This window comes from Trichoderma camerunense (assembly GCF_050948025.1).
Source record: "Trichoderma camerunense strain CBS 138272 chromosome Unknown V8C40scaffold_34, whole genome shotgun sequence".
In the NCBI taxonomy this organism is placed as follows: Eukaryota; Fungi; Ascomycota; class Sordariomycetes; order Hypocreales; family Hypocreaceae; genus Trichoderma; species Trichoderma camerunense.
The window spans coordinates 75,944-92,981 of record NW_028145336.1 but is presented as its reverse complement, the minus strand read 5'-3'; the positions used below and the strand labels follow the sequence as shown (position 1 = coordinate 92,981).

At 48.7% G+C, this 17,038-nt stretch overlaps 7 protein-coding genes across 7 annotated transcripts; 5 read left to right on the top strand and 2 right to left on the bottom strand.

Moving 5' to 3' along the window:
- The first annotated feature begins 108 nt into the window (after positions 1 to 108).
- V8C40DRAFT_259333 (S8/S53 family peptidase) lies at positions 109 to 3,114 on the top strand. The gene is made up of 4 exons (XM_083218948.1): positions 109 to 406; positions 470 to 921; positions 973 to 2,227; positions 2,293 to 3,114. The coding sequence occupies exons 1-4, from the start codon at positions 164 to 166 to the stop codon at positions 2,962 to 2,964; spliced, it is 2,622 nt and encodes an 873-aa protein (XP_083067132.1). The 5' UTR covers positions 109 to 163; the 3' UTR covers positions 2,965 to 3,114.
- Positions 3,115 to 3,309: 195 nt separating this feature from the next.
- V8C40DRAFT_259332 (uncharacterized protein) lies at positions 3,310 to 4,354 on the top strand. Its single transcript, XM_083218947.1, has one exon. The coding sequence runs from the start codon at positions 3,395 to 3,397 to the stop codon at positions 4,250 to 4,252; it is 858 nt and encodes a 285-aa protein (XP_083067131.1). The 5' UTR covers positions 3,310 to 3,394; the 3' UTR covers positions 4,253 to 4,354.
- Positions 4,355 to 4,480: 126 nt separating this feature from the next.
- On the bottom strand, positions 4,481 to 5,539 carry V8C40DRAFT_278692 (uncharacterized protein; the record flags this gene model as incomplete). Its single annotated transcript, XM_083221096.1, has 1 exon — positions 4,481 to 5,539. The coding sequence occupies one exon, from the start codon at positions 5,537 to 5,539 to the stop codon at positions 4,481 to 4,483; it is 1,059 nt and encodes a 352-aa protein (XP_083067130.1).
- Positions 5,540 to 8,710: 3,171 nt separating this feature from the next.
- Positions 8,711 to 10,452, top strand: V8C40DRAFT_259327 (fumarase FUM1). Its single transcript, XM_083218945.1, has 3 exons — positions 8,711 to 8,949; positions 9,037 to 10,060; positions 10,114 to 10,452. The coding sequence occupies exons 1-3, from the start codon at positions 8,751 to 8,753 to the stop codon at positions 10,295 to 10,297; spliced, it is 1,407 nt and encodes a 468-aa protein (XP_083067129.1). The 5' UTR covers positions 8,711 to 8,750; the 3' UTR covers positions 10,298 to 10,452.
- Positions 10,453 to 10,648: 196 nt separating this feature from the next.
- On the top strand, positions 10,649 to 11,614 carry V8C40DRAFT_259324 (RNA binding protein SNU13). The gene is made up of 3 exons (XM_083218944.1): positions 10,649 to 10,825; positions 10,889 to 10,984; positions 11,058 to 11,614. The coding sequence occupies exons 1-3, from the start codon at positions 10,804 to 10,806 to the stop codon at positions 11,318 to 11,320; spliced, it is 381 nt and encodes a 126-aa protein (XP_083067128.1). The 5' UTR covers positions 10,649 to 10,803; the 3' UTR covers positions 11,321 to 11,614.
- A 995-nt stretch (positions 11,615 to 12,609) lies between these two features.
- Positions 12,610 to 14,524, top strand: V8C40DRAFT_259319 (beta-lactamase superfamily domain-containing protein). The gene has a single exon (XM_083218942.1). The coding sequence runs from the start codon at positions 12,840 to 12,842 to the stop codon at positions 14,238 to 14,240; it is 1,401 nt and encodes a 466-aa protein (XP_083067127.1). The 5' UTR covers positions 12,610 to 12,839; the 3' UTR covers positions 14,241 to 14,524.
- V8C40DRAFT_154142 (glycoside hydrolase) lies at positions 14,465 to 16,608 on the bottom strand. The gene is made up of 4 exons (XM_083211349.1): positions 16,098 to 16,608; positions 15,843 to 16,024; positions 15,191 to 15,778; positions 14,465 to 15,134 (listed from the first exon to the last, which is right to left on the bottom strand). The coding sequence occupies exons 1-4, from the start codon at positions 16,310 to 16,312 to the stop codon at positions 14,572 to 14,574; spliced, it is 1,548 nt and encodes a 515-aa protein (XP_083067126.1). The 5' UTR covers positions 16,313 to 16,608; the 3' UTR covers positions 14,465 to 14,571.
- Between the last annotated feature and the right edge of the window lie 430 nt (positions 16,609 to 17,038).

Below are 17,038 nucleotides of genomic sequence, written 5' to 3'. Positions count from 1 at the left end.
GGGGAATGAGGAACGAGGCTGGGAGCTGCACCACGTTCCAGAATTGGGCATCAATGCTTCATTGGCCGAAAATTCCACGGTCGAGCGGGGTACTATATTTCCGCTTCCTACAGAATATGCCCAAAGGGTCTGTCTTCGCGAGCCTCAAGTGGATGAAGACAGCATGGATTTTTACTTGGACAACCGTGATAGCTTTTTGGCGTTTGCAATCCACCTCTTTAAGGCTCTCAATGAAGGCCTTAAAGAGAAAAGTTTTCCTCCAGCTCGCCGGCGTATTGCAATGCAGATTGCTACAAACCTGGCCCTGACTGATCACGCCCTCAAGTCGATTCCAGTCTATTGGATCGAGCCTGAAGTTGACGAGCTATGTCAAACCCTTTTAGATAATTTTGTTTCCATGAATAAGGTATGTGTATCTTTCTATTGATATATCTATATAAATGAAGAGTCTTATTTACGGAGAAGTTAGTGGGCGCAACGTTGGAGCTCGAATGGCCCTCTCCATGGTATTCAGGCCCTTTTCAGGAAACAAGCCCATACCACCGACCAGTTGAAGAAAAAGTCCATTATAGCCTTCTTCCAAGCCCCAGATAATGAGCAACTCATAGATATTATTGACAATAATTGCTCTCGCCTTTATAAACTGATGGACAATGGTCATGATGATGGCGGCAGCGTGCCAGCCAACTACAACTCGGGCTCAAAAAGCCAACTGGTTGATTTTAGCAAGGATTTATTTAACGCGCTTGAACTGCACATCAAATGCGATCCGAGGAAGCCCACCGGTCAAAACGATCATATAAGCCAGGCATGGCATCCCACGAGAGTATGCTTGATTGGAGAGGAGCATGGCTTTCCCTCCATGAGTCTTCTTATATCTCCAATGCAGATGGCTCACTGGCAAGAGTTCCATTTGACAATGTAAGTCTTCGCATTCTTTGCACGACCATGTACTCGCTAACGGCTTATAAGAGAGCCAGAGGATAGCACATTTATTGAAGAAAATGCAACTCCTCAGCCGGCATTTTGCAATCTAGTGGATACGCCGCACTACGCCCGTGTAGAGATTGGCTTTGATCCATCCAAAAGCCAGTTCCAATTCCACAGGAACAAAGAAATCGAAACTGAGTCTGGGCCTGGGCGTGGAGAAAGCCTTGCTGATGTGCTACGCGAATTCCAACTACTACCCAAAGATAAAATCATCCTAGCATACACCATTGCGCAGGCGTATCATCACTTCTACGACTCAGACTTGATGCGTATCAAGTGGACGAGCGATAAGATTTGGTTCATGCCTCCTACTGAAGAGAATGGTGAGATATTCTTGCGACCATACTTGATATTCCCATTTGGAACGAGGGACGACCCAGAAGAAGATTTTGTAGATGATGCAAGGCTAGTTCACCAGCATCCTCGGATTTTGGCTATTGGGACGTTGCTGCTGGAAATTGGCCTTTCAAAGCCTTTTCAATCTATTCCTCAACGCAATAGGATCTCACAAGCCAACCGCGACCATAAAATCGCTGACAATTGGTTAAAAAATTTCAAGGAAGTTGGATGGGATGGGCTTAAGGACAAATCAACCTTTGATAAAGCGATTGAATACTGCATTCGAGAAGGCAAAATGCTTGTTGATAGGCAGAACAAACTCGGACCAGTTGGCAAGGCTACGGATTCGTCGAATCAAACGTTACCGGATAAACAACAAGGTATTCTGGCGCGAAGAAAGAAATTCTACAAGAATGTGGTGCGCCCGCTAAAGTACCTTGCCGAGACTGGCTTTGGACATAAAATTGGAAACACACTATACATTCGCCGGAAGCCAAGAGCAGTCCCCTTGGATACAGAGTTGCCAGATGAACTATCTAATTCCGAGGCTTCGTTTCATTCTGGGAATACGGTAAAGCCCAAGGAGTGGCTGAAAGATTTAAATTCCATCGGCACGATAATTGAACAGCAACGGCGAGCCCACGGAGTGAAAACGGCCATCCGCGTAGCTGTCTTGGATACGGGCAATGACGAAGGTGATAACGGCAGCGCATCATGGCGTATTAAGAGTAAACGAGACTTCGTTGACAGCCGAGACACCCAAATGACCGATACATTTGGTCACGGCACTTTGATGGCAAGACTCGTCAAGAATTGTGCTCCTTCAGCTGAGATTATTATAGCCCGTGTGGCGAAAAACACAAAAGATCTGAAAGTTAGCCAGGATAACATCAAAGAGGTGAGTGAATATCATCTACAGCGTAACATATTTGTACATCACAATAACACTTTGATGTGTAATAGGCAATTCTATGGGCCGGTGAGGAATGCCAGGCTGATATCATTTCCATGTCTTTTGGATTCCCAAAAGATCATAAAGGCATCGATGATGCTATCAGATCAGTGCAGTCGCAGCGAAACGAGTCTGTCATATTCTTAGCGAGTGCTGGTAACTCCTCATTCGAAGATGAAAACTTTCCTGCTCGTCACTCTTCAGTGATATCTATATATGCTGCCAATTGTCGCGGCACGTTCATGGAGACAAATCCTCGGCTGCCTGATGGGGCCGCTGCTATATGGGGCACCTACGGAAGTGATGTTCCAGACAAATTCTGCGCAGATATACAGGCGAAGCATCCTGGGGTTTGTCAACCCGGATCATCAATTGCCACAGCCGTAGCAGCAGGTATCTGCGCTACCATGATTGCGTATGCTGATCTTTTGCCCTGTCTCGAGCCATCTGCAAAGGGAGACCATGAGTTATCCCGACTTAAGTTGATTCGAAGAAAGAGCGGCATGGAAGCGCTGTTCAAGTCCATGGCGAAGAAGAATGACGGCAGTCGGATGTGGTTTGTAGACCCAATATCGTTCTGGAGGGATACATCGGACCAAGGCTCCGTCAAGCATCTTACGAGATACTCTATGATCCATTCATGTCTGCAACGTGTCAGCTCTCAGCAAGCCAATACGTCTTGAAGTGTTTGGCTTATTGGATTTAGGATAGTGGTATTCCCGAGCTGCTTGATGACGTCCGTAAGGTATCTGAGGCAGCTTTATATACGGGTAGGAATACAATATTGAGACAGTAGAAGGGACTTTTGTTCACTTGAAGTTTATGAAAATTCAGAGCCATTCTTTTTGTATCCCAATGCATATATTTATGCATTGCTACCCGTAGATAAGTCCATGTGGTTTCAGTACTGCTGTAATACATAATTCCAAACCTGTATTCTGTCCAATCATTTGGCATTCTATAATATAATAATAGCCAATAGAATCAAGTGGCTAATGCATGTACTTGACAATCAGGCTTTTGCAATCATCACATTCGAAATTAAAAAAAATACCTCAACATTCACCAAACAGACATAATATATATCTACGAATCCGCACCACTCCATCAACCATGGCTCAGCCAATCTGGTTCTTTCCACCTAGCTTCAACTTTCTTCCTGATGGCGAGATTTCATTAGGTTCAATTATACCGCATCCAAACAGGCCTACACTCTCGCTCGCCTCACTCAATTCAGCATCTCATCCAGAAATTGTCCTCCCCAAGATCAATACTTTCACCGAACCTGACCACCTTCACTCTCAGAGCAAGAGCACATCACTTACCACGCAAGCTTTCCTCAAGCTCGTGAGTCTAGCCTTGCCAGTCGGAAACGTGACTGCATCCCGCTTCACCAAAACGACATATGGTAGTGTAAACCTCGAAACGAGAGTATTTGATGGCGGCATGAGTGAAAACGCCTTGAAAGCAATCGTTGGGTTGGCTCAGGTAAAGAAGCATATAGACGGCGGCATGTTTGGCAATAAGCGGCCCGTGTATATCATCTCAGGATTGCGAATCGCCAAAGATTCCTTTCAAGTGACGAGCGAAAGCGGGACGAAAAACTCGACATCAGTGGGAGCATCTACGTCTACAGTGACAGGTCCTCTTACTCTTTCGGGTGGAGGCGATGTTGCTGTCAACAGGGAGCAAAGCAAGAATGACAGTTACAAGACTGCACCCGGTGTTGTGTTTGCGTACAGACTGCATGTCATTCGGACTAAGAGGGACGGCGATGTTGAAACTGAGCTTTTCTCTCACCGAACGGCCTTTCTCACTGGCGAAGTTGATGATGAAGAATCTGAAGAAGAATGGGAGCATGGAGAGGTGTCTAAAAATGTGTTGCTCGACGATATGGAGGTTGATCCTGATTTTGATGAATATCCACTGGGTGAAGAAGGGGAGGAATCTTGTATTGCATTCAAACATTAGTTACGACATTGGAATTCTGGCTCCAGGAGTTTAAAGAATGAGACTTATAAGCTATATTTATTCATATAAGAAGGCCACGGCACTATCATTGCTCATTCTTCTAACTATGACACAACAAAACATATCCGCTTCTCCCAGTCACCCCTTCGGTTCGTTACAAATGTGAAAAACAGGCCAACTGAAATATGGAAAACTGCAACGCCTCTCATTTAGTTCTACCCAAAACTACTACACATAAACAGGCCGATCCAAGTAATTTGGATCAGAATGGAAAGCTGGCTGAGGCGCCCAATCCCCCTCTGGCCTCCAGTCAAGGGCCATGGTATTCCGTAGGTGCCACTTGTGCATCGCGATTCCTGGCGGTGTCCCCTTCATCTTCCTAAACCGTGGTGATTTGCGGGCCTCTTCTGGACAATAGGACATGACATCCCAGGTCCAGTCTGTCTTCGCCTTCGTAGTTTCAAGAACGTGATATGTAGAGATTCCCACAACCCAATGCCCTCCTTCCCAAATAATGTCAATGGAATAGTCTGTAACGCATACGGGACAGGATAGAACAGAACCGTGACGTCTAGAGAAATCATTTTCCTGGAGGGGGCTTCGATGGACAAGCCACAACCGGCCGGTATTTACATGACGACAAATGGAAATTATACCCATGTCGATGCTGTTTCCCGATAACCTACGATCGGTGGTAAGGGTTAAGGCAGTGTAAGAGTGAAGTACCAATTGGTCGTCGACAATTCGAGCGTGCCATGATCTAGAATAGGCCACATTTTCTTGATAAGTACTCAAGGGATGACGAGGCACTAATTGTTCAACCGGATAGTCGTCGCCAGACTTATCGAGGTGACTATTCATAATTTCTCGTGCGAGCTCGAAAGGCACACTGAGCGAATAGTCAAATCCTCTCATTGGTAGAGATCGAGGGTCTAGATGTCTGCCATGAAAGTCATTGCAGGTAAAGAATTGGGCATTGAACCGATATTCTTGCCGCAATGGATGATATGCGTCGCAGCTGAAGCAGCAATAGTCCCTAACCGGGACTCTTCCTAGCTCGACTTGGATTCTCTTTTGCTTCGCGATAGAAAGGGGGAAATAGGCATCGTGGAAGTCTGGGCAGACGGTAGCAAAGCAAACAAGAGGAGTTTGGTCAAGGTGCTCTGTGATCATGCCGATGATACCATTACGGATCTCCCTGTGTGGGAGCGGACGGGGTGATTGCTCAGCCTCGGGCTCACGGGGCCCTAGGCAGAAGAGTCGACAGATATTCTTGCGGATACTCATACTAGATGTCAGGCGGGTAATAGTAAGGATGAGATAATGCAACAAGAAAATGGATGGGTAGAGTTTATCAGGGGCTCCGTGGAATGGGAAGCAGCTTTATATAGGGAGTCGGGTTGGAAAATTTTTAGAACAGAAAGTTTTCCAACGTGAAAGCCTGGGAAAATAAATGGAAACCTTCAGAAAGAAAAGTTTAAGGCATGGTGGCCACACAGGGAAACTTCATCGTACATGAAAGTTTGCCGTGGTGTCGCGGTGTTTCCCTTAATGCCAGTGGAACAGAAAACCTAAAGCACAGAGAGGCGCACCAATGAATTCGAGCTCAAAACTAATCAAAATCATTTCAAAGAGATACCAAAGGCTGTGAAAAATATGGGAGACACTGATTTCAACTATTAGGGGCTCAGAATTCTAGAGGCAGGGTACAACATCCGTCAGAATAGGCGACGTACAACGTCGAAGGAGGAGAATAAATGAATATAATGAAGCTAGAAATGGAATCATGTAGAATATAATCTTATTTAAGCCAAATGAAAATATAGAAGCTTTGAGGTCTCCTTAGCCCGCCCAACTCTACAACCAAGAGTATAATCTATGTACCAATCACCAGTTGAAGACCAGCTACGCTATCGAAGATTGAAGGGCACACCATCAAAAGATAAGGATAAACTATTATTTCTGTAGGAGGGTTAGAAATTTACATAACAAGATGAAAAAATCGAGTGTAGGAGTGTAGGCCACCGAGATAAAGTTAGAGAGGGCGAGTTAGGTGGAAAGGGGCGCTCTAGATTTAGAAATTATGAATCTATGTACATTAGTGAGAAAAAGGATAAACCTAGCAGATAGAGCTAGTAGATATGACAGAAATACTCCCAGTTCTTTGACAGTAATTTTCGCATCCTGTCATTAAAAATTCTGCGAGCAGATGGGAAATAGTACTCATAAAGGGGTCTCTTTGTTTGGGGGGGACTGTTCGTGACTAGGCGCTATCTCGAGCAACTCATATTGAGTCAAGCCTCAAAGGTGCCTTGTACTTAGCATGAAGAGGACTGTTCTTTCATTGACGAGGTAATTTCAGCGTCAGTGCTTTGAAACACGCCTCGTCCATCCGGCGTAAATTCCTGAAGTCTGAGATGTGAACATGATGGTACTCTGTACCCCATAACCGCACAAAGAAAACAAAAAGAATGATAAATATGGAGTATAAATGTCACCTTTCATCAGCTATAGTCACTGACAAAGAACAGATTGTTCTTTGTTGCAGGGGTGCGTCAAAGGAATGTGCTCAAGCACGGATCACGGAGGAATGCTTGGTAGGTACATGCCTCTACATAAAGCAGCCTTTACTCCCAAGATTTGAAGCACCGTAAAACCTCTTTTAGTTAATCTTTTCATCACGCGATTCTAACTCGATAGCCATGCAAAGCTCTAGAACGCCCGTTTTCTTACCTCTGGATGAGATTATAACAAACATCCACAACATTAGGGATCGGTGTTATCAATCTCTGGACACCCTACACAAAGACGACTCTCAATGGGTCGACACCTCCGAGGCTAAAAAGCAAAGGGAAAAGTTTCACAAATTGATTCTCGAGATTGATCCACCACCTAAGGAAGGAGGGGAAGAAGACTCGCTTCATTCTCAACACTCGCTTTATTCTCAATTAAAGAAGGCGCCCGAGTATGGTAAAGCGATTTATGAGCATCTTGTCGCACTTGACGATATTATCAAACTTCTCAGTGAGTAGAATCTTCCACGCCACCAAGTTTATGGGGAGAATTTCTGACATTTTAGTTTAGAAAAGATCATCCGAGACCAAAGAAAATACTTGCTGATATCAATCTTATGGAAATCTTTCGAAAACACCCTGAGCGCACTCAAGAATCTCAGCATCGCTCTTGGCGTATCGATCAGTTACATGTACATGTAGTTTCGCTATCCAAAAATGGAAGATTCAAATGCTTCACTCTTGATAAGAAATTAAGAGATACTCGAGGTTATCGGCCGACCATGTTTTTTTTCTTACATATCATGCTACGTCTTTAAGGTAGCTAGAGAGATATTATGCAACTTTTTACACATCAATCCTAGGTTTCCTTCATTTAGTGACGTCTGCGTGTGAAAGCAAAGACCTCAAGTACACATAACTGTTTCTCCTTGTCGTCCACTACGGCCACACGTTTTTTTGTCTGTCTTCATCACTACGGAATCTAGTTTCTAGTCATTGAGATTACTTGCTTGTATTTTCAGCTTAATTCCATTGGTATTCTCGTTCAATTTCTCCTGCCTTTGTTTCTTTCGTGGGTGATTCCACCGTGATCACTGATCCCTCTGATTGGAGGTACAATTATAGTCTATAAGTGCTCGTGGCCATGCAAGTTACAAAGAAGATATCAATGTTCACGAATGAGCTTTGTTTGTCAATATGCAATCCTGTTCAAATTATCTGATATCCTCTGGCTCATTGTTTGCACATCGTGGCGTATCTGGCCAAAGATAACAGAGTGGGACTGTTCCCTTGATGGCTGTGACAAGCTCCAAAGATTTGGTTCGATACTTCGCGATGTTAGTAAAAGCTATAAATAAAATAAATGAATAAACAAAAGAGGAAAAGGCAATCTCAAAGTCAAAGCCAAAGTCAAACAAAGTAATGTTCAGAAGGTATACAAGAAGTCGATTGATACATGATGGTACGCTCCGTGAGGTATTTTCGCGGGGGCGGTACATGCTAAAGAGCTGGGCACCCGGGCTCCGATTATTTCCCTCGTTGGTTCCCGATCCGATTGCCCGGCATTTGTTGAGCCGGTGAGCATCCTTGCTCTTTTTTTTTTCCCGCCGTAATTATTCTTTTTCTTCTCTTTTTTTCTCTTATACAACAGCTGTCTTCTAATAACAAACAGAGGAATACTGCGATTGGCTTGTTCAGTGCACGTTTTGCGCCGTCCAATTCGACCCAATTGACCGAATAGCCTCACCTCTCCTTTTTTTTGTTATACAGTAATTACTACCTACCTTAGTAGACACCAAAGAAAAATGCTTCGGAGAGCGTCGGCAAGAGCTGCGTCGGGTGCGATCGCCGGGTCTCGCCTGTGGCAGAAAAGCGCCTCAAGCTCCCCTCTCTCCCACAGCCTCACCCCGCAGAGCATCAACTCCAACATCAACAACAAAATAATCCCCGCCAGCGTCAGAGCCATCCACGCCACACGAGTCACCATGGCCGACAAGCGAGTCGAGAGCGATGCCTTTGGCGAGATCGAAGTGCCGGCTGACAAGTACTGGGGCGCCCAGACGCAGCGGTCGCTGGGCAACTTCAAGATCAACCAGCCGCAGGACCGCATGCCGCCGCCGGTGATTACGGCCTTTGGCATTCTCAAGGGCGCCGCGGCCACGGTCAACATGCGCTACGGACTGGGTATGTGTAGAGAGGATAGTTGGGATTGGGAAGAAACAAAAGACACAAAGACGGAATGCTAATGACAACTCTCTTCATCACCAACAGACCCCAAGATTGGCGAGGCCATCCAGCAGGCCGCAAAAGAAGTCGCCGACGGCAAGCTGCTCGACCACTTCCCCCTCGTCGTCTGGCAGACCGGCTCCGGCACCCAGTCCAACATGAACGCAAACGAAGTCATCTCCAACCGCGCCATTGAGATCCTCGGCGGCACCATGGGCTCCAAGAAGCCCGTCCACCCCAACGACCACGTCAACCGCAGCGCCTCGTCCAACGACACCTTCCCCACCGTCATGCACATTGCCGCCGTCCTCGAGCTGGAGCGCGACCTGCTGCCCGCCCTGCACAGCCTTCGAGCTGCGCTGCAGGCCAAGGTCGACGACTTTGAGGCCAAAAAGATTATCAAGATTGGACGCACGCACTTGCAGGATGCCACCCCCCTCACCCTGGCCCAGGAGTTCTCCGGCTACGTTGCCCAGCTCGACTTTGGCATCAAGCGTGTCGAGAGCTCTCTGCCCGACCTGAAGCTGCTGGCCCAGGGCGGCACTGCCGTCGGCACCGGCATCAACACCTTTGAGGGCTTTGCCGAGGGTATCGCCGAGGAGGTCAGCAAGATGACCGGCATCACCTTCCAGACTGCCCCCAACAAGTTTGAGGCCCTGGCTGCCCACGACGCCGTCGTCCAGGCTCACGGAAGCCTCAACACCCTGGCCGCCTCTCTCACCAAGATTGCCCAGGACATCCGATACCTCGGCAGCGGTCCCCGATGTGGTCTTGGCGAGCTGGTTCTGCCCGAGAACGAGCCCGGCAGCAGCATCATGCCCGGAAAGGTCAACCCCACGCAGTGCGAGGCCCTCACCATGGTCTGCGCTCAGGTCATGGGCAACAACGTCGCCACGACCATTGGCGGCATGAACGGCCAGTTTGAGCTCAACGTGTACAAGCCGTTGATTATCCGCAACCTGTTGCACAGCTCGCGCATCCTTGCCGACGGCATGCGGTCGTTTGAGGAGAACCTCGTCGTCGGGCTGCAGGCCAACGAGGAGAAGATTGCCAGCATCATGAAGGAGTCGTAAGTCTCTTTGTTACTCTTAATTTAGATGGCACAACTAACTTTCATCATAGCCTCATGCTGGTTACCTGCCTCAACCCCAAGATTGGCTACGACATGGCCAGCAAGGTTGCCAAGAACGCGCACAAGAAGGGCCTGACGCTGAAGCAGAGTGCCATGGAGCTGCAGGCACTGACTGAGCAGGAGTTTGATGAGCTCGTCAAGCCCGAGCTCATGGTTGGACCCAAGAAGGTGTAAAAGCATTCCGGCATAGACAGTGTATCATTAATAGTGTATAAAGCATCACGGCATAGCTTGTATCAATAATAAAAAAATAAACAATACCACCGATCACAGCTTTCTCTTATTTTCTGTATGCCTGTATATACAATTGCAAATTAATAAAAAGAAGCAATACCGTACGTATGTCCTGCTTGATCGGCGGCTCTATAAGTCCAAATGCTCAGCCGTTTCCATTTCCATTTGAGGCAATTAAACGACCCACTTTATCGTCGTCACTGTCTTCAAGCAAATGCACCGCTTTGGTGCAGCTGCACGTGACAAACGGAAAATTTGCTTATCCACTAGCTCAATCGATAAGCTTTTCCACCATAGCTATCGCGAACTTTTTTTTTTTTCTCTCTCCTCCGAGAAGCGCATCTTGTTCCATCACCAATCCAACTTTTTCCAAACCTCCCTCAAAACACACATCCGGCCGTGAGCCTCATTCGGGCGAGCCCCCCTTTTATCCTATACCGTGAAAAATGTCAAACGCCAACGAAGCAGGTAAGCCATTGCTCTTATTCTTCTCTTCTCAATTGCTTGGGCTAACGGAATTGTTCTTTGCAGCTTGGCCCTTGGCCGATGCGGCCTTGACCCAGGAGATTCTGGATCTCCTCCAGTCGGCCATGCACATCCGTCAGGCTAAGAAGGGTGCCAACGAAGGTATGTTTTGATATTGCCCTTGAATTCGAGGTTGCAATGGTAACTGACTGGTTTTTCTTTTTTGCAACTATAGTCACCAAGGCTATCAACCGTGGAACCTGCGAGCTTGCCGTCCTTGCTGCCGACACCGAGCCCCTGGCCATCATCCTGCACATCCCTCTCATCTGCGAAGACAAGGGCGTCCCGTACGTCTACGTCCCCAGCAAGACTCTGCTGGGCCGCGCCTGCGGTGTGAGCCGTGCCGTGATTGCCGCCAGCATCAGCTCCAACGAGCTGTCTGAGCTGTCTGGCCAGATCAAGGCTCTGCAGCAAAAGGTTGAGAGACTGGCCATTTAAAGCTGGGACATTGCTGTCGAGTCTTTTTGTCCCGCTGGGTTGAAGGTGGAGCGTTTATATGGTTGGAATAGCCATGGCTGTGTATCTTGCTTTTACACGTTTGGTTACGATGTAGAAGCGGGTGCAGAGTGCGAACGCAAAGGCTTTTAGATTAGCTGGGCCAATGACATTTTTTCACCTGGGATAGAATTCCCTGTGTGTTGAGCTGAGCAGCTTTGATGGTTTTCCTCTTGACATGTGATTTGACTGTACAATTCCTGCATACTAGGAACTCCAGATTACTTAATGACAAACACCACAAAGAATTGAGATGTGCTCTGCTGACTGATCATGATGAGGCCATCAAAAAGCCATCGAGTCCAAACCCGGCCTAGACCCGTCCGTCAGCACTCTGACCACGGCAAAGACAGACTTGTGCTTGTGAAGCCACGGACCAAAAAAAAATCAGGCAGGGATCATACTGTAAGACGCTTGAATTTTCCGTAAAAACGCGGTCCAACGCCGCTCATTCGCCCGCCCGGACAAGCGCCCAGCCAGCGGGCGGAGTTAATACAAGCGCCGCTTAGTACAAGGGAATTTCGTATCTTGGATGCTTTGCGGGCCGCGCAGGTCCGATGAAGTGCGGGTTTATAATATGGAGTTTTTTTTTTCTTCTTATGGCTGTACTGTAGATAGAGCGGCGGAGTATGGATGGACTGTAGTGTGCTTGTAGCAGGCAGCGTCAATACTTACAATAATGGCCACTGTTTAGTTGATGAAGGACGGACAAATTAGATAATCCCAAGACAAACCATTTCCCTCTGAATCCTCTCAAGCGGACCATCCATGTATGCCGAACCCCGCCAGCCAGCCAAAAATCCTTCCACTAAAGCAATGAATCCCATCCCATCTCATCACCTGAGAAAAGCAAAAAAAAACTAATCGGACGAGCCCAGTCCAAGCTCCAGCTCCAACTCCAGCTCCGCAAGGGTCTTTTTTGGTGCCGGACTCGCACTCGCCTGTTTTAACTCCGTCGACGTCTCTCCCTCTCTCTCCATTTGCTTGTTTCTACCTAGCCCAAACAGCAGCCCCAGCCCTACAGTAACGGAGGTAAGGCAAAAACGGACGAGGGAACGTGGCATTGCAGTGGCATTATGTCTGGTGGTTTTGAATCAATCATTTTCGAAGCTTGACCCTTGGCGGGATTGGGTCTAATCCGCGTTAAGGTAGAACCAATGCGGACCAACACATCCATAGTACGAGTACACACAATGAATCATTTTAATTCCTTTTTTCGCTTGCTTTGCTTTGCTGGATTGTGGCTTGCATTGGAGGAGCATGACGCAGCCCATCCTTCCATCGCCCGAGTCCAGAGATAGAGTGAATCTCCCATCCCAGGCCCCCTTGATCCCTTTTCCCTTCACACCCCAGTCAGTCACATTGGGCATGTCCGTGAGAGAAGTCGTTGAGTCGTAATATATAACATATAGAGTCGATAGCTTCCCCCCTTGCTGTCTCTCTCTCTCTTCTCTCATCTCTAATGTCGCAGTTCCGCACGCAGCTCCTCCCCAAGCTGTGGCAACGCTACAACACCATCAGCCTCACCCTCAACACCATCACCAGAACCTCATCAAACCCCAACTCTAGTAACAAATCAAACACAAACAAACGCATCTCCCTCTTCGTCTTCGTCTTCGCCGCCGCAGCAACAGCAACAACCGCCACAACCATGACGCGCAAATCAACGTCATCCACAATCTCCTCTCACCCATCAACCTCTCACCTATCAACAACTTCCGTCCTCAAAATCGCCGGCAGGAACAACATCCCCGCCGAGGCCCTCTCCAACCCTCACCACATCCTCAAGCGCGGCGGCAACATCTCCGGCTTCAAGAATCCCTATCCGTCATGGTCCAACCCGCCCAGCGTCACAAACATGTGGTCCACGGTCTTTTGGCCAACCATCACCGGCGACCTCAAGTGGCCGGACACGAAACCTCCTACTGTGCCTGTCGTTCCTCCTCAGTGGCTTCCTGCTCGTGATGCTTCTGACAAATTACGCGCGACGTGGTTGGGCCATGCGTGCTATTATGTCGAATTCCCCTCTGGTCTGCGTGTTCTATTCGACCCTGTGTTTGAAGATCGCTGCTCGCCATTCACATTCATGGGTCCTAAACGCTTCACCCCGAAGCCGTGCGATCTCAAAGACATCCCCGTCGTCGACGCCGTCGTCATCAGCCACAGCCACTACGACCACCTATCGCACTCTTCCGTCCTCGAGATCCAGAAGCACCACCCAGACGTGCAATTCTTCGTCGGTCTCGGCCTGGAATCCTGGTTCCGCAAAAGCGGCCTCAACAACGTCACCGAGCTAGACTGGTGGGAAGACGCCACTCTAACCGTCACAACCCCCATCAACGGCGAGAAGAAGAGCATCTCCGCCCAAATCTCGTGTCTTCCCTGCCAACATACCTCCGCCAGAACGGCATTCGACAAGGACACGACGCTGTGGTGCTCGTGGGGCGTCAAATCCGGCGACAAGAACGTCTGGTTCGGCGGCGACACGGGATACCGCGCAGTCCCGCATCTTCCAGCCAGCGTCGACGACTACGGCCCCGAATACGAGTCTTTACCACGATGTCCCCAGTTCAAGCAGATTGGCGAGCATCGCGGACCGTTTGATCTCGGCCTGATCCCCATTGGGGCGTATTATCCCCGCGCTGCGTTTTCCGCCATGCACGCGAACCCGTTTGATTCAGTCGAAATCTTCCAGGATACGAAGTGCGAAAAGGCCATGGGCATTCATTGGGGTACTTGGGCTTTGACGATGGAGGAGGTGCTGGAGCCTCCGAGGCACCTTAAGGAGGCGTTGAAGCGGAAAGGCATTGCGGAGGAGGGCGTGTTTGATGTTTGTGACATTGGCCAGAGCAGAGAGTTTTGAGTTGTTGTAGAGAGATGATTTAGATGTTTTTTGTTTTTGTTTTTCTGGGAGCGAAGAGCAATCAAGGTAGTTGAATTGCGAGGAGCAAAAGGCAAAATCCACTCATACCCTAAGCAGCATCTGCTTACCTTACTATAATCTTGTCATACTTGACTTTGCTGGACTGTATAATAGATCTTACTCAGCATCAAACATGATTCACTTACAACTTCACCGTACACTCATCTTGTAGTTCAAACGAATAGTCTATTTCTAGCGATTGATATTCGATGGCTTTATTCATATTCACATATCCACAAACATCCTCTCGTATATATCCAAAGACAGGACCTCACTTACGAATCTTAAAGGGGTGTGCTTCCGTGTTGAACACAAACTGGTTTCCGCCGTTGGGGTTCACCTGCACGGCTGATTCATCGGCAAAGATGAGATACGCGTACTTGAGCGCCTCGGCGAACCAGAAACTCTCCATATCGTCAGAGGCTCCTCCGCCATTGGCCTGTGTCACATCGTTGATGGACGAGTAACCACTGCCGGCGCGGCACGCCTTGCTGATGGCGTTAAAAGCAGCCCAGGCCCAATCTTGGTACTTGGCGTCGCCCGTAACTCGGTAGGCGTAGTACAAGCTCTCCAGGGTCTCGGGTCTCAGGATGTAGTATGGTGTCGACACCCAGAATCCTGCCGTGGAGTAGAAGGAGGACTGGGATGAGGGAGGCGAGCCTCCGGAGCCCGTCACACTGTCCACCCAGTTGAAGCCCTCGGGACCAATTCCAGAAGCCGTCTGGTTGTACGTGGCATAGTACGAGTTGGTAAGCTGGATGCCAAAGTCAATGTACTTTTGCTGGCCCAGGAGAATGCCTCCCAGGATAAAGTTGCCACCAGCAAAACTAGCCACTAAGGGAGAGACATGTTAGCTAAATGTTATCGTTTGTTTGTGTTTGAAAACTTACAGTGTCCTGAGTTGGGCGACGTTGTTTGTCCGGAATATGATGACAAAAAGGTGAGATCTTTACGGGTACTTGGGTGAGAGGCGAGATGGGCAATGGTCGAGTCGGCAGCAAGAACCCAGCGATCCTTGTAGTTTGAAAACGCAACCGGATCATACAGGTACATCTTGATCAGATACTCGTAGAAGCTGTCGGAGAGAGCCGACCAGCTGCCATTGCTGTCCTGGAAGGTACCGTTGCTTGTGCTGACAAACGTTCCAACCAGGCCAGGCCATGCCTGTGCGCTTCCCTTGGGGTTAAGGAGATACGACTCGCCCTTTTGAGCAAGCTGGGCATACAGTGGGTTTCCCGTGAGGTCACTCAGGTGCGTCCACTCAAGGACCAGCGTTCCAATTTCAGCAACATTGTTGCTTGATGCACCGCTGTTCCGGAAAGTGGGATTGAAGAAGACGGTGGGATCTGGGACACCACTCGGGGTGTTGAACGAGACCTTGAGGCCATTGGCCAGCGTTTGGGCCTGGGTCAGGAGGTTGTTCACCAGAGTCTGGTTTGACACCAATGAGCTAAATGGGCCTTTCAACAGGTCGTAGCCTACGCAAATCAGGGCAATTAGTACAAGCTACCACTAACACGAGGCACGCATATCGAAACTCACTGGCTAGCATGCCACCAATGTATCGGATGTTGGTCTCAAACACAGAGATGCCCTGGTTGGCAACCGCAGTGGTGGTAAAGTTGATCTGAGGCACACGCTGCAGAATCGTGTTGACGATATCGGTCGCTCCCATGAGGATCGCCGTGTCCAGGCCGTCAATAGCTGATGAGCCCCAGCCGTTTCTAGGCCAAAGTTAGATACACAATGGCGCCGTTTTACCCCATATGTTCGGGGAATTTACGCCCAACAACTTACCTCTCATCATCAAACGTGTTGCTAACTGGATGGAGATCGTCATGAGGGAAAGCAAACTGGCGGTAGCCGTTCCATGACGTCTGGAATGCGGCCTTGACCGCTGCCGCCCTTGTAGGGTTGGGTGAACCGCGTTTTGCGCCTGGGACTGGGTGAGGATACGCCAATGCTGGTGCAACAAGCCCAAAGGCAAGCACGGAGCTGCTGATGAATCTCATGATGACAATATCCGATTCTATAAGATAGCACAGCTGATAGGAGTTGGGAGTTGGGACCAAGCTCAAGGCCGGAAACGGGTTGCAGATCACGATTCAGTGGCGGGAAGGCCGCGTTTTTCAACCATTTCTCTCCCCCTCTTCCTCCTCCTCCCTTTGCTACCATGATCATAGAGAATGATGGGATCCTCATGCGACACTAAGCCACCAATGCTACGGATTGTTCATGCGGGTGCAAAGCATAAATCACCACACTTCTCATTCAAGACATGGCGCCGTCCAGGGATGCGACAACGGCCGTCCGGCATGCTCTTCCTTCAAGAAACGGCCGGGATCATGCGCTTTAGCTCCAAGGGTGGATGAGGATTGACGGTGGACAGAGCCACAGCAGGCAGGTGACACCAAGAGCTAGCAGCAGCTTGCATGTGGTTTCTGTCCATGACGGAATTCTTTGCGACATTGACATCTCAATGGGATCAACGGGACCCAGGATCGTTGGTGACAAGTCATTTTGACAATGTTCATTCATCTGGGGTAGCCTAGGCACTTTTGCAGGGGGATAGAGAGGGGAAACCTAAATCAACACGCAGCTATCATGAGGTGTCATTCGGAGCTGATCCTGGCATTTAGACCATGTGCGGTGGTATGTGAGCCTGAGAATGTCGAGGGCGGGAAGCGACCAAAGACAACCCCACGCATGGGTCAGACTCAAAGATTGGCATTGCATCT